This window comes from Oncorhynchus mykiss, chromosome 6, assembly GCF_057628025.1.
Source record: "Oncorhynchus mykiss isolate SJ-2025 chromosome 6, ASM5762802v1, whole genome shotgun sequence".
NCBI lineage: Eukaryota > Metazoa > Chordata > Actinopteri > Salmoniformes > Salmonidae > Oncorhynchus > Oncorhynchus mykiss.
The window spans coordinates 32733256-32747314 of record NC_143027.1 but is presented as its reverse complement, the minus strand read 5'-3'; the positions used below and the strand labels follow the sequence as shown (position 1 = coordinate 32747314).

The 14059-nt window shown below is 41.9% G+C and overlaps 1 protein-coding gene across 1 annotated transcript; it reads left to right on the top strand.

Moving 5' to 3' along the window:
- Positions 1 to 1210: 1210 nt before the first annotated feature.
- Positions 1211 to 13296, top strand: LOC110526888 (ras-related protein Rab-3C). Its single transcript, XM_036979929.2, has 5 exons — positions 1211 to 1455; positions 2436 to 2660; positions 5625 to 5743; positions 10019 to 10143; positions 10435 to 13296. The coding sequence occupies exons 2-5, from the start codon at positions 2436 to 2438 to the stop codon at positions 10623 to 10625; spliced, it is 660 nt and encodes a 219-aa protein (XP_036835824.1). The 5' UTR covers positions 1211 to 1455; the 3' UTR covers positions 10626 to 13296.
- Positions 13297 to 14059: the final 763 nt, after the last annotated feature.

Below are 14059 nucleotides of genomic sequence, written 5' to 3'. Positions count from 1 at the left end.
GAAATGTCAACACAGATGACATGTGGTGTCTAGTTGATCACAACAGTAATAATGTGATAGACTGGTCCTCGAACATTGCTGACATTGTTTGGCATGGCAATGAGTGCCAAGTAGTTGGCATGAAAGCACAAACAGACTGACACTCAGGCTAGTCAGATCAGAAATAGCAACAGAGAACAGGTGTGGTCCAGTAGTCCAGAACAGCAGCCATGGGAGCCTGTCACAGATGATAATGGGCTGAGTGAAATGTTGACTAGGATGATCTATTATTAAATATTGCATAGTGTGTGTGTGTTTAGATTTCCAGGTCCCAATACCATGTCTCAGTAACTTTGAATTTCAATGTAGGCTTATTTTAAAACGGAACGGTCTTCATTCCTATTCGTAACACTAGGTGGAGTGACAGAAATAGCTACAAATGTGAAATCTTACCAATAACTGAAAAAAAAGTCTCACAAAACAGCAATCCATGCTTTGGTTTTGTTTATCTGGCCACTGTCTCCAAATGCTATCTTTTAAGCATTTGTGGTGCGATCCAACAGGTTAATAACCCCTATGTTTGCATTTGTCACAATTAATGTCTGAATAAAATGTTGTATTTTAGACCTATACAAAGAATATCATCTACTTTTCTAGGGCCTGTTTAATAAGGGCTGGTTTCCCAGCCTGGGCCTGGACTGTCTTAATGGAGAATTCCCATTGGAAGTACATTTTGGTCCAGGTCAGGACCGGGTTTAATCTACACCAGTGTTTGGCATCTATTACTGTAGCTTCAGTCTCAGCATCCTGTGTGTGTGGCGCTGAGATGAGAGGTGCAGAATCCAAGCTTGTATGACAATAGCAAAATATTTCCCACATTTTCTCATATCCCCCCTCCAAGTATTGCAGTTCCCATAGTCATATGGTACCTAGATGAAACCCGATGACTTCAGAATGACTCAACACACATCATCTTTAGGCTACATTGAACAAATTCATTTAGGCTAAATGCACATTGTAATTGTGCTTTACATTTCTGAAATGTTATATTGTCTTTTCTAAGAGCAAGCATATTTTTTGGTAATGCCACGGAGGAAATTGTATAACTGTCAAAATACATTATTAGATGAATGAAAATGTTCACAAAAATATCAATTTTTGAAAAATATTATAGTCTGGAGTTGTCAAAATGAATGTTGTCAAAGTGACTGTGTTGCATGCTGAATAATGCAGTCACCCTTTTGGAATTATAAAGACTACAAGCTCCATATTGTGAACTTTGACGTCGAATGCGCTTACTACGCTCTACAACGAACGAACACTGGCGCGCGTTTGGGCCGGACAGTTCAGCTTCGGAACACAGGGACAGCTCCCAGGTGCTGAAATTGTCGAGCATCAAACCGAACCGTCTTCTACAGTAAAACATTTATATAAAAACAGAAAAAGCCACTGACTGACACGAAGCCTTCGACGCAGGTTGGTTTGCTATGATTTAAAATATTTTTTCTGCATCATGTCATTTTTTGCTAGACTGTTATAGAATTCCGCAAAGAACTTGATTCTAAGCTGTATTTCCGATGTTCCAAAATTCTGCAAGGTTTTATCCAATTTACGAGAACTAGCCTACATTTGTGTAGCAAAATGGAATAGTGTATTTTCGTCGTTCTCATAACATTTCTAAATGGAATTAGCACATAAAACACCTAAAATGCAGTGCCCATGTATTTCTAGATGATTGTTATCGGTAATAGGACATTTTGTTTGTGAAACATTGTACATAGACAGTACGGGGTTGTTAATAGTGCAGTTTAGGCTTGCTTGATGTAAAACCGAAATAATCCTTCTCCGTTTAACAGAACAGGCACATGCTTGACATGGCAAATTGCTGATGCACAGTGAAAACATTTAGGCTACTAGGAACAAAGATGTCTGCTGTAGCCCAGTTCTATTTATATAGAATGCTGACAAATGCAGACGAATTTCGCAAGAAAGATGAAACATTCCACATTTGTTTTTTTGTCAATAATTGTTGGATTGTTGAATGGATTGGCATAACCATTGATAAATCCAAGCCTAATTGATCATACACCTTCCACACCCTGCTGGGTATGGTATAGATTGCTTGGGAAGGATCTGACTAATGTTCATTGGCAGGCACACATATGTGAAGATGTAGAACACAGGTGGACTCTTCACCAACCCTAGGGTGTGTAGTGCTCTTTTTGTTTATCCAACACAGCCATCTGCCATCAGACACAGTCTGTATGCTTTTAACACCAATCTCAGAGGCTGGTGTGTTTGCGTGTGATCATTTGAATAATATATTCTTCTTTTACACGTCTGTGACATCCGCCTTCCATGCAACATATCTAAACCTTAGAGTGACATTTCTAATGCCAATGAGTTGATTTCATGTTTGTCATAACCTTTGGCACTGTGACTCCTGGTCTTTCCAGATGGCTGCCACTCAGGGGACCACTCAAGGGAAGGAGGGCGGGGACCAGAACTTTGACTACATGTTCAAGCTGCTGATCATTGGCAACAGCAGCGTGGGTAAAACCTCCTTCTTGTTCCGCTACGCTGACGACGCCTTCACCTCAGCCTTCGTCAGCACCGTGGGCATTGACTTCAAAGTCAAGACCGTCTACAAGAACGACAAGAGGATCAAACTGCAGATCTGGGTAGGTCTGTCTCTAGAGTCCGGGGTACTCACTATTGTGATAGATAATGTCTAGTGTACTGTAAGTGAAGCTATTCAACTACAGTGTGCACAAATATGAGCTATTCATTCAATTGCAGTATTTGCCTTATATATCCCCCCAAAAGTATGTTTGTTAAGTTTAACTACAAGTGTGCATCTAGTCACAACCTGTCACAGGTTAGTCTGCACGTTGGCTGTTAGAAGTCTATAACAATGTAGAAGGCAGTATCGTTTCAAGCTTTAAGGGATTGGGGCTTATAAATCACTTTCAACCCCAGTCCCTTAAAGCTTGTAATGATACTGCCTTTCTACGTTGTTATAGATTTCTAAAAGCCAACATGCAGACTAGGATCCAGTCACAATAACATTAAATGTGGCATTTGACATGAAACATTTGAGTTGGATTGTGCTGCTAAGATGTAGGAGCAAGGCCTACCGTGATGGAACGCGAGGCAGGGCAGTGTAGAGAATAGAGGCAGATGGATGTGTATGGATCACTGAACAACACTCCTCTCAGACTGTGTTCTCCTCCTGTGTGTGTCTGACCTCGCCTACAGCTTTTTTTTATTAGGAGATTTGGAGTTGAAGGAGTTTGTTTCTGAGCACCTCTGAGATTGCTAAGGTGACAATTCAAAGCATGCTTCCTCCAAACACCCGCTCTCTCTCTTTCCGGGAGAGGCAATGCTGTTCGCTGTCATATTTACTGTCTGTTCCACCAATTCATTGGTCCCAGACAGGACTGTAGCAGTTAATCAGCTGAGGGTTGAATGTAAACAGTTTAATTAGTGAGTAATAAGGGTAGTGGGTTTTTGTCAGTTAAGCAAAAACAAGCGGGTTCTAACAGACGCAGGATTGCCAGAGAGAGCATTCAATTGAATAGCTCTAGGTTGTCTAATTGGGCTGTTTGGGTACTATACTATTCCCGACGAGCCACAGTACCAGTAAGATTCAAATTTACCAGTAAGATTCAAATAAGATGGCCTATTGTCACTCTTCACGGACTGTACTAAAGATTCTGTCCATTTGTTGGGCTTATTCACAGTGTAAGCTGCTCTGTGGTGCCATGGCGATGATGAAATAAAACTCAGTCAATTCGTTTCAAATGGAGCTCCTGTTCATTGGACTCAGCAGGATTTTTCTGTCTCGCTGTGTCTTTTAGCTAAGAACAAGCAAAGCTGCCCACTCAAATAGCCCCAAGATGAAATGAGTCATTGGCAAGCACTTGGCCCTGAATCGATAGGGTAGTGAAATGTGTGGATGCATACAGTATGTCTTCAGTATTCAGCCAAGAGGAAAGTCAACAGTCAAAGCATTCTCTAGAAGATGAATGTTTAATGTAAAGCAATGTCACAGTCTGCAAAAAAAAAGAGAACCATTTTCATAATAATTTAAAAAAAAAACGATAAAGAAATGTACTTAAGAAACATTATGTAGAAGTAGGTAATGCTATGGCCTACTGAATTGTATTGTACAAAAACATTCTACAGTTCATTGTTCGCACTAATGTATAGACACACACACCTGAACATCTGCATGCAGGTGCACGTACGTCCATGCTTTACTGTGTATATTTGTGGGTTTCCATTGCTCAGCCCAGCTGCTGTATGAGGGAGATTGAGGTAGACAGCCTCTGAGCTGTGTGTGCTTTTGAAGGTCAGAGATGTCCGTTGGCTACCACACAGACACAATTATAGCCATATTCACAGAGAGAGCAGAGCAGGCCTCTCTCTGTAGCTAATGTAACCCAGCACTGTTTGGCGTCGCTGTGGAAATAGCACACTGCTGAGTGCCCCTATACAAGAGGTTTATTGTAAAAACCCATAGACATGACATAATCAGTATAATATGGCTAGTAGGTCTCAGCCACCACAGTGACTAATCAGCATGGCGTTTGAAATGTCTCTCTATTTCAATGGTTAGCTACGGTATATGGGATCAATGGTCTGCTTCCCATGGGGTGTGGAGACATCACCAGACACCCTGTTGTGCTTGTATCAATTGCTCTGTTTGGGATGGGCCCTGCAGGCATGGAGAGGGATTTGGATTATTTGATTTATTTATCATAGTGCATTATTCATTTACTGGGGAGACTTGGACCTCTAGAATTTGTGAATAGATAATGACCGTCATGATAATCACAGCTAGCCAAACCAGCCGGCGATGCAGGATACATGATCATCGCAGCTAGCCAAACCAGCCGGCGATGCAGGATACATGATCATCACAGCTAGCCAAACCAGCCGGCGATGCAGGATACATGATCATCACAGCTAGCCAAACCAGCCGGCGATGCAGGATACATGATCATCACAGCTAGCCAAACCAGCCGGCGATGCAGGATACATGATCATCACAGCTAGCCAAACCAGCCGGCGATGCAGGATACGTGATCATCACAGCTAGCCAAACCAGCCGGCGATGCAGGAGACGTGATCATCACAGCTAGCCAAACCAGCCGGCGATGCAGGATACGTGATCATCACAGCTAGCCAAACCAGCCGGCGATGCAGGAGACGTGATCATCACAGCTAGCCAAACCAGCCGGCGATGCAGGATACATGATCATCACAGCTAGCCAAACCAGCCGGCGATGCAGGATACATGATCATCACAGCTAGCCAAACCAGCCGACGATGCAGGATACATGATCATCACAGCTAGCCAAACCAGCCGGCGATGCAGGATACATGATCATCACAGCTAGCCAAACCAGCCGGCGATGCAGGATACGTGATCATCACAGCTAGCCAAACCAGCCGGCGATGCAGGATACATGATCATCACAGCTAGCCAAACCAGTCCAGAATAAATACACACATGGATTGGAGATTTTCTGTGTGACTTACTGTGAGTGACTGTGTGTGTGTGTGTGTGTGTGTGTGTGCGTGTGTTTGTGTGTGTGTGTTTGTGACCAGCAACAACAATGTTCTGTATCTCTCTCCAGGACACAGCGGGACAGGAGCGGTACCGGACAATCACCACTGCATACTACCGGGGAGCCATGGGCTTCATCCTTATGTATGACATCACCAACGAGGAGTCCTTCCATTGTGTGCAGGACTGGTGAGTTCTACTGGGGTACAACACATTTTCATCCTCTCTAGGAGGAACATTTGTGTTAAACAGCACAGTTGATTATATCATTGAAAACCAGTACGTGTCAGCATTAACAGCTGTCATCAGCACGTTGGAAGGACTGCAATTCTGTCAGTATATCCTGTGTCATGAAATACAGGAGGGAAGGAAGCAACTTCAGATGACATGTTTTGTTTTAAGTATTGTTTACATACTATATATCTTAACACAAGATTCTCAGAAAGACTACATATCTTTATGGACAACAGTGTGTTGTTGGGTTGTATTGAGACAGGATGAGTAGAGGAGTTCTCCCTGTGAAGAAACAGACCCAGATAGCTGACCTTCATCTCTGTCAGTATCTCCTTATCTAAGCGTATTGATTAGAGCGCTTGTTCTCAGAGAGCCACTGGCCCATCTGTGTGTGTGTGTGGGGGGGGGGGGGGGGGGGGGGGGTCCCTGGGTAGGCCAGGCAAAGTCACGAATCACTGTCTTTGTGAGCCACAAAATCTATTTCCATCCGAATACTGAATACCTACACTACTGGAACCTTGTTCTGTATCTTTCCTGTATCCTGGATTCAACATGATTTATTCCTAGAAATAAGAACAAGAAGTCTATTTCATCAGTCACAATTACCAGGTTTCTGGGATAAACTCTACCAGAATAGTTTAAGAAAAATAATGTTTTGATGGATGCACTTGACAAAACGATTAAATGTCTCACGGTGAAACAAAAATAAAAATGTTTTCTCAATTGTGTAGAGAGAAAGTGATTTTGACTACCATGTCCTCTTTTGTGTACAGAATGAGCGTGTCACATCAACCCTAGTGTTGGTATGTTGAGTAGGGCATCTTTGTAGAAAGTAGACGGGTTAATCATCTCTGTCCCCTTTGGTTGTGTAGATCCAGGTGTTGTGGCCAGACAGTGTGACCCCTCCCTCTCTGTAGCATGATTACAGCTCACTGCTATAGCCTTATCTCACCCTCACAGCCCAACAGGATTATGGGAGCACAGAGAGGAAAGGGGCGCTCGCGATCACTACGGCAACGCGCTGATGTACTGTCGGATGACTAACTGCTAAGAAAGGAAGAAAACACATTTATTTAACAGGCTCTCTGTATGAGACATTGCAATGCAATCAAATTGAACAGCAGCTACTGTAGAGTCATAAACTGCTCTATTCTGAAGTCTTGATACCAGTCAGCTAATGACTGTTATTATCTTGGAGCTGTTCAAATCAGTGAGCTTGTTCACTAAAGCCATAGCAGTGACAGAGCACAAAAATACTTGATTAGTTAACACTTTCTATGAAGTACATACATATAATGCTTTATAGCATCCTTTATAACGTGTTATAACTGACTATAAGCATCCATAATAACTGATAAGTGGTAATGAAACCATCTATGATGTTTTAAATATCATTAGCTATAATTACTTATGAGACTATATATTTGGTATTTGATTAGGATCCCCATTAGCTGTTGTAATATCAGCAGCTGCTCTTCCTGGGGTCCACACAGAACATGAAACTTGACATAATACAGAACATGAATAGACAACAACAGCTCAAGGACAGAACGACATACATTGTTTTTTTTTAAAGGCACAGGTATCTTACGCATCAATGCCTACACTCAAACTATCTAGGTCAAATAGGAGAGAGGCGTTGTGCCGTGAGGTGTTGCTTTATTTCTATTTTGAAACCAGGTTTGCTTTTTATTTGAGCAATATTGCATGGAAGGAAGTGTGTTGAGTTAATTTGAAGGGACAGCAAATGTACACTGTTATACAAGCTGTACACTCACTACTTTACATTGTAGCAAAGTGTCATTTCTTCAAAAAAGATATACTCAAATATTTACAAAAATGTGAGGGGTGTACTCACTTTTGTGATATACTGTATATATATATTTTTTTTTTTTGCATCATCCACGTAAGGGTCGTGGGATGTTACAAAGCATGAAACATATGTACATTTATTATTCTGAATTAAGGACCTGAACAGACTTCTTATGGTAGGCTTTTATTCCATTATTCGTCCTGGTTAGAAGGTTGAGGGTAAAGATGCATGTTTTCCATCCCTGCCAGGATGTGTGTGAATGAGCTCCTGTCCTAACTCACACCCATTTCCTGTGTGTGACGCAGTTGTCTCCTGACAGTGACAGAGTCACGCTGGGCACTAGACACTGCTGCTTCTCTCCTCTCTTGGTTATTGGCCATTGAAACACAAAACGAATAATTGTGAGAGATAAACATAGATATCGGTAATCATTTCACCATTAAATATAGGCTAGACTAGAGATAGATTATAAACATTCAGCACAAAAAGCATATTTCAGAGCAGCTGTTTTTGACCAGGATGGGACTGTGAATAATACCAATAGTCAGATGTGAATTGACCTACATCTGAACTCATATCACCAGTCTGACCTCACTGTACACTCCAACAGTGCAGTAATACTTAGAAATACAATAACACTAAATACATAATACAAAAAGTTAAAAACAATCAACTAAATTAAGAAACATTAGAACGAGCAACGGCAGAGTCTGGAATATAATTACACAGTGCATTCGTAAAGTATTCAGACCCCTTCCCTTTTTCCACAGGTTTCGAGACATTTTTGCCAATGTATAACAAAAAAAACTGAAATACTTTATTTACATAAGTATTCAGATGCTTTGCTATGAGACTTGAAATTGAGCTCAGGTGCATCCTTTTCCCATTGATCACCCTTGAGATATTTCTACAACTTGATTGGAGTCCACCAGTGGTAAATTCAATTGATTGGACATGATTTGGAAAGGCACACACCTGTCTATATAAGGTCCCACAGTTGACAGTGCATGTCAGAGCAAAAGCCAAGCCATAAGGTCGAAGGAATTGTCCGTAGAGCTCCGAGACAGGATTGTGTTGAGGCACAGATCTGGGGAAGGGTACCAAAAAAACTCTGCAGCATTGAAGGTCCCCAAGAACACAGTGGCCTCCATCATTCTTAAATGGAAGAAGTTTGGAACCACCAAGACTCTTTCTAGAGCTGCCCACCAGGCAGCTCTAGAAAGGGGCATTGGTCAGGGAGAAAGGCATTGGTCAGGGAGGTTACCAAGAACCCGATGGTCACTCTGACAGAGCTCTAGAGTTCCTCTGTGGAGATGGGATAACATTACAGACAACAATCTCTGCAGCACTCCACCAATCAGGCATTAATGGTAGAGTGGCTAGACAGAAGCCACTCGTCAGTAAAAGGCACATGACAGCCCTCTTGGAGTTTTCTAAAAGGCACCTAAAGACTCTCTGACCATGAGAAACAAGATTATCTGGTCTGATGAAACCAAGAGAGACGAGTCAGGATCGAGGGAAAGATGAACGAAACAAAGTACAGAGAGATCCTTGATGAAAACCTGCTCCAGAGCGCTCAGGACCTCAGACTGTGGCAAAGAGGACAGGACAACAACCCTAAGCACACAGCCAAGACAACGTAGGAGTGGCTTTGGGACAAGTCTTTGAATGTCCTTAAGTGGCCTAGCCAGAGCCTGGACTTGAACCCAATCTAACATCGCTGGAGAGACCTGAAAATAGCTGTGCAGCGGCACTCCCCATCCAACCTGACAGAGCTTGAGAGGATGGGAGAAACTCCCCAAATACAGGTGTGCCAAGCTTGTAGCGTCATACACAAGAAGACTCAAGGCTGTAATCACTGCCAAAGGTGCTTCAACAAAGTACTGAGTAAAGGGTCTGAATACTTATTTAAATGTGATATTTACGTAAAAGGAAATACTCAAATTTGCAAAAATGTATTAAAAACTGTTTTTGCTTTGTCATTATGGGGCATTGTGATGTCATTATGGGGCATTGTGATGTCATTATGGGGTATTGTGATGTCATTATGGGGCATTGTGATGTCATTATGGGGTATTGTGTGTAGATTGATGAAGGAAAAAAACTATTTAATCCATATTAGAATAAGGCTGTAATGTAACAAAATGTGGAAAAAGTGAAGGGGTCTGAATAATATCTGAATGCACTGTACATATAAATAAATGGTGTGTATAGACAGTATGGACAGAACACAAAACAAATCTAGCTAGGAGCTAGAAGCAAGCGGACGGTGTCTGTCAGTGCCGTTCTGTAGTAAACCTGGGTTTGATGGAGGAGAAATGTTGTTTACTGTATCAGCTTGTCGCCTATAGCTTCTAGTAGATAGATGCAGTGCTCTGTTTTCTTCTCTGTGTATGTATGTGTGCGTGTGTGTGCAGGTCGACCCAGATTAAGACCTATTCTTGGGACAACGCCCAGGTGGTGCTGGCTGGGAACAAGTGTGACATGGAGGAGGAGAGGGTGGTGGCTGCAGACAGCGGGAGACAGCTGGCAGAACAACTCGGTGAGCTGCTATCATTTGATTGATCAGGGACACTTTATAGTGGCAGAGATAAAATAATGAACACATCGAATGGTCAACAGTCAGATACGAAGCATTATAATGCGTTAGCTCATACTGGGCTTTTGTAAGTTCATTGACTTATTGTATACATAACGTACAGTATTTGACAGGCTTTCATTTTCACTTAGTCATTGTCAAGAGATTTCTGAATGTAGACAATTAACTTCTTGTCAACAACATCTACGATGTTCATATACTATTTCTCTCTTCTCCCTCGCTATCCCTCCGCAGGTTTTGAGTTCTTTGAAACGAGTGCCAAGGACAACATCAATGTCAAGCAGACCTTTGAACGCCTCGTTGACATCATCTGTGACAGGATGTCCGAGAGCCTGGACACTGATCCTGCCGTTACCACGGGAACACCTAGCGCCAAACTGACAGACAGCGCCCCGCCGCTCCAGCAGTCCGCTTGTAACTGTTAGTGGCTCCTCCCGCTTCCTGTGTTTCGAAGATACCCAGTCCCTTAGATATAGGTTGCATCCTAAATGGCACCCTTTTCCGTACATAATGCACTACTTTTGACGAGGGCCCATAGGGCTCTGGTCAAAGGTTGTGTACTTTATAGGAAAAAGGGTGCCATTTGTGACTCAACGGTAGTCTTAAAGTAGGGGTGCACAACTAAGGTCCTGGATGGCTGCAGCAAAGGCCGATTTTCCTCCTTGCCTTTTAATCAGAGATTGACTTGTATAAATACTGTAGGTGCACTCTCTGGCCAATCAGTGACAGTAGTGCATCAGTTAAGTGCCAGGATGGAAGGAAACTCAGCAGGATTGCGGACTGGAGTTGTGCACCCCTGTCTTGTAGTATTCTGATGTGTCATCTGACCACTTTTATCATCGTACATCAGCCAGGGCTGCAGACTGTTTCTGTTCTCTTGACAACTCCTTATGGAATTGTCAAACATGGAGTTGGCAAGAGCACTGATCTGTGACCAGGCACGCAATCTGTCCCTCTATAGCTGTGTTGAGGTACAGATCTTTACACCTTTACCTAGAAACACAGAGGGTCTGAATATGTCTGATGAGTATGTCTGTGTCGGCCTTACAGGATGGCTAATGATATGACACTACAAACATCCATTATCCTCTTTAGCTTACCTTACAACATTAAAAATGATGCTTGTAAAGGCTGTTAGAATTCAACGTGTTGTCCATGCACTGCACAGTAGCCTTCCAACTGGCTTCAAAGACTTGTAATCGATTCAAATTCTATTAGGAGAACCCAGAGCTTTGTCACTGTTTTTATTGTCCATCCTAAAACTTGCAGGGGATAAAGTTATAATCAGTGCATTCATTTATTTAGCCATCTATTTATGCATTTATTATGTTTGTGTTGCATATTGTCTTCTGCCGAAGCCAAAAGCTATTCCGTGTACTGTAGACAAACTGGTAGATGGTAGCTGATTTCTGTTTGCAGTGTGTGTGTGTGTGTGTGTGTGTGTGTGTGTGTGTGTGTGTGTGTGTGTGTGTGTGTGTTTTAGGAAAAGTGAATTGAGTGTGGCAGTGTGATAGATTTCAATCATCTACCTTGGGATTAAAAAACAAATGTGGCCTTTTAGTATTTCCAACATGGCCTCTTCTCCTTTATGGTCACCTGCCACATTGATTTCATACTTGATAAATATCCTACATTGTGTCTGTGAGTACTGTATACTGTACACGTGCATTTGTATTAGTAGTCCTGATATACCATCTGATGAGTGTGTCCACATTTCTGCAAAACTGAATAGATCCTCTTTTTCTAGTCTTATTAAGAAATTTGACAAGTGTGCTGTCAAATAACCAATAACCGAAGTTATGTTGTTCTACGCAGACCATTACAGTTATCTTTACCCAAACTACAAACCGACCCTTCCCTCATATCCACTTCCCGAAGAGAAAGAAAATAAAAAATGACCACAGCCAAGATATGATATGTTATGACAGGTGGATACTGAAGCCATGATAGAGTCTGTCTGACTGGATAAACATCAATATCCTCCGAAACAGTATTTTTAGGGAGAATGGTGTCCAAATTTCATATACCTAAGAAAGTGCACCTTTTCCACATCCTTGAACCACGTTGTTATTGTCTCCATCCTTGGCTGAAGCAAATTGTCCTTTACATATAGGATGTCGTGACAGTCCTGTACCTCCCAGTGAAGATAATCTACCATATAATAGGGGAATAAGGACATAAAACATTTGATAACTAATTGTGCCAACAAAGAAAACTGTCTGTAGTTTGTTTTACATCGTGTCTTTGCATAGAAAATGGAAGGTTCAAAAAAGAAGAGTAGCATGAAGACATTGAATTATCTATATTTATATATCTAAGGGTGTATGTTATCTATGTTATAGATATAGAATTAAGTGCATCTTCATAGCTTTGGCTGTGTGATGCAATGGGCCAACAAGTGCAATATTTTAGGAATTTATTTCTGTACATAGTCCTTCTAGTACCGTATACCTGCAGTTGAGTGACTGGTCTGATGTTGGTGTTGTATTGTATGGCACTGCAAGCATCACACTAAGTGTGTGTGTGTGTGTGTGTGTGTGTGTGTGTGTGTGTGTGTGTGTGTGTGTGTGTGTGTGTGTGTGTGCGCTTTATCTGGGATTTGCAGTGCGGTGAAGTAGTGTAATGGGTGTTTATTACTTATTGTATGCGTGTACCTTTTCTACGGATGTATTCATGCACTATATACTGTTCCTGCTAGCTATCTGTTGGTGAACTCGTACTATACGTGAAAATGCAGTATTGTGGAAGATAGAGAAATTAGGGTATGCCATATGCTGTACTGATATTAAGTCTATGTTATAAAAAAGGGAAATACTACTCCAACAGGATGTTTGTTGTCTGTGTGAGATTATTATTTACCTGTACATGAATAGTAGCCATTACCCTGCTGAGATTGAAACCTCCAACATCTCTACATTCAAATTCCCTGTCATCTACTTCCTCATCTGTGATTATGCATATTCATGACCTCCACTATTCAGCCCACTGGGCACAGACGTCAATTCAACGTCTATTCCACGTTGTTTTGTACCTTCAAGTGCAAGCAATGTACAAACTATGTGTTTAAGATGATAGGAAATAAACTAATTGTATTCATGTCATGTGTGTATTGTGTTTTTGTGTGTGGAGATCCATTGGCTGCCACCTTGTGATTGAAGGTGTTCAGCTTGGTGTATTTTTGTGGTCTCCCACTATCTCTAGGGAAAGCATGCCTCCTAATGGAAAAACCAGGTAAGTTCATGTTTTACATGATGATTTTCTGTGCCCAGCATTAGGTTAAGGCTATGACCATAGGTTGAGGTCAAGGAAAGGGTTGAGGCTAGGGTATCCAGTAGTGGTGCGTGGGTAAAATCACTGAGGAAGCCAAGCCAGGAGGAAATAGCCATATCACAACCTATGTGTTGTGATAATTGCATTGTTTGCTCTGTACCCTCTTTGTTCATATGCCTTGACAAAGGGATATATAGGCCTAAGGCTGAGTCAATAAGACACAGTGGCAGATTAAATTCAACCACGGCTGAACCGGGAGGTAGACTTAAAGCTAGGGTTAAGGCCAGTTAGGGTTCTGGTTGAGCTTCATGTCTACTAAGTAGCAGGACAGAGACGCTTGTGGTTTTGGTAGATGGCCATTTTCACCACTAGAGGGCCTCCTTTCTGCACACACTTCTAGTCTGGAATGAAACATGTACAAATGGACAAATGCTTCAAAAGTCCTCTTACCACTGCTGATCTATTAATAACACACTGTCTAACACAAGCCTAAATCCTAACGTTATGGATGGACTGGGACATATTACATTGATGGACCCAAGGGCCCTACACAGGTGAAAGACTCTTCACTGCCCAGAGTAAACACACT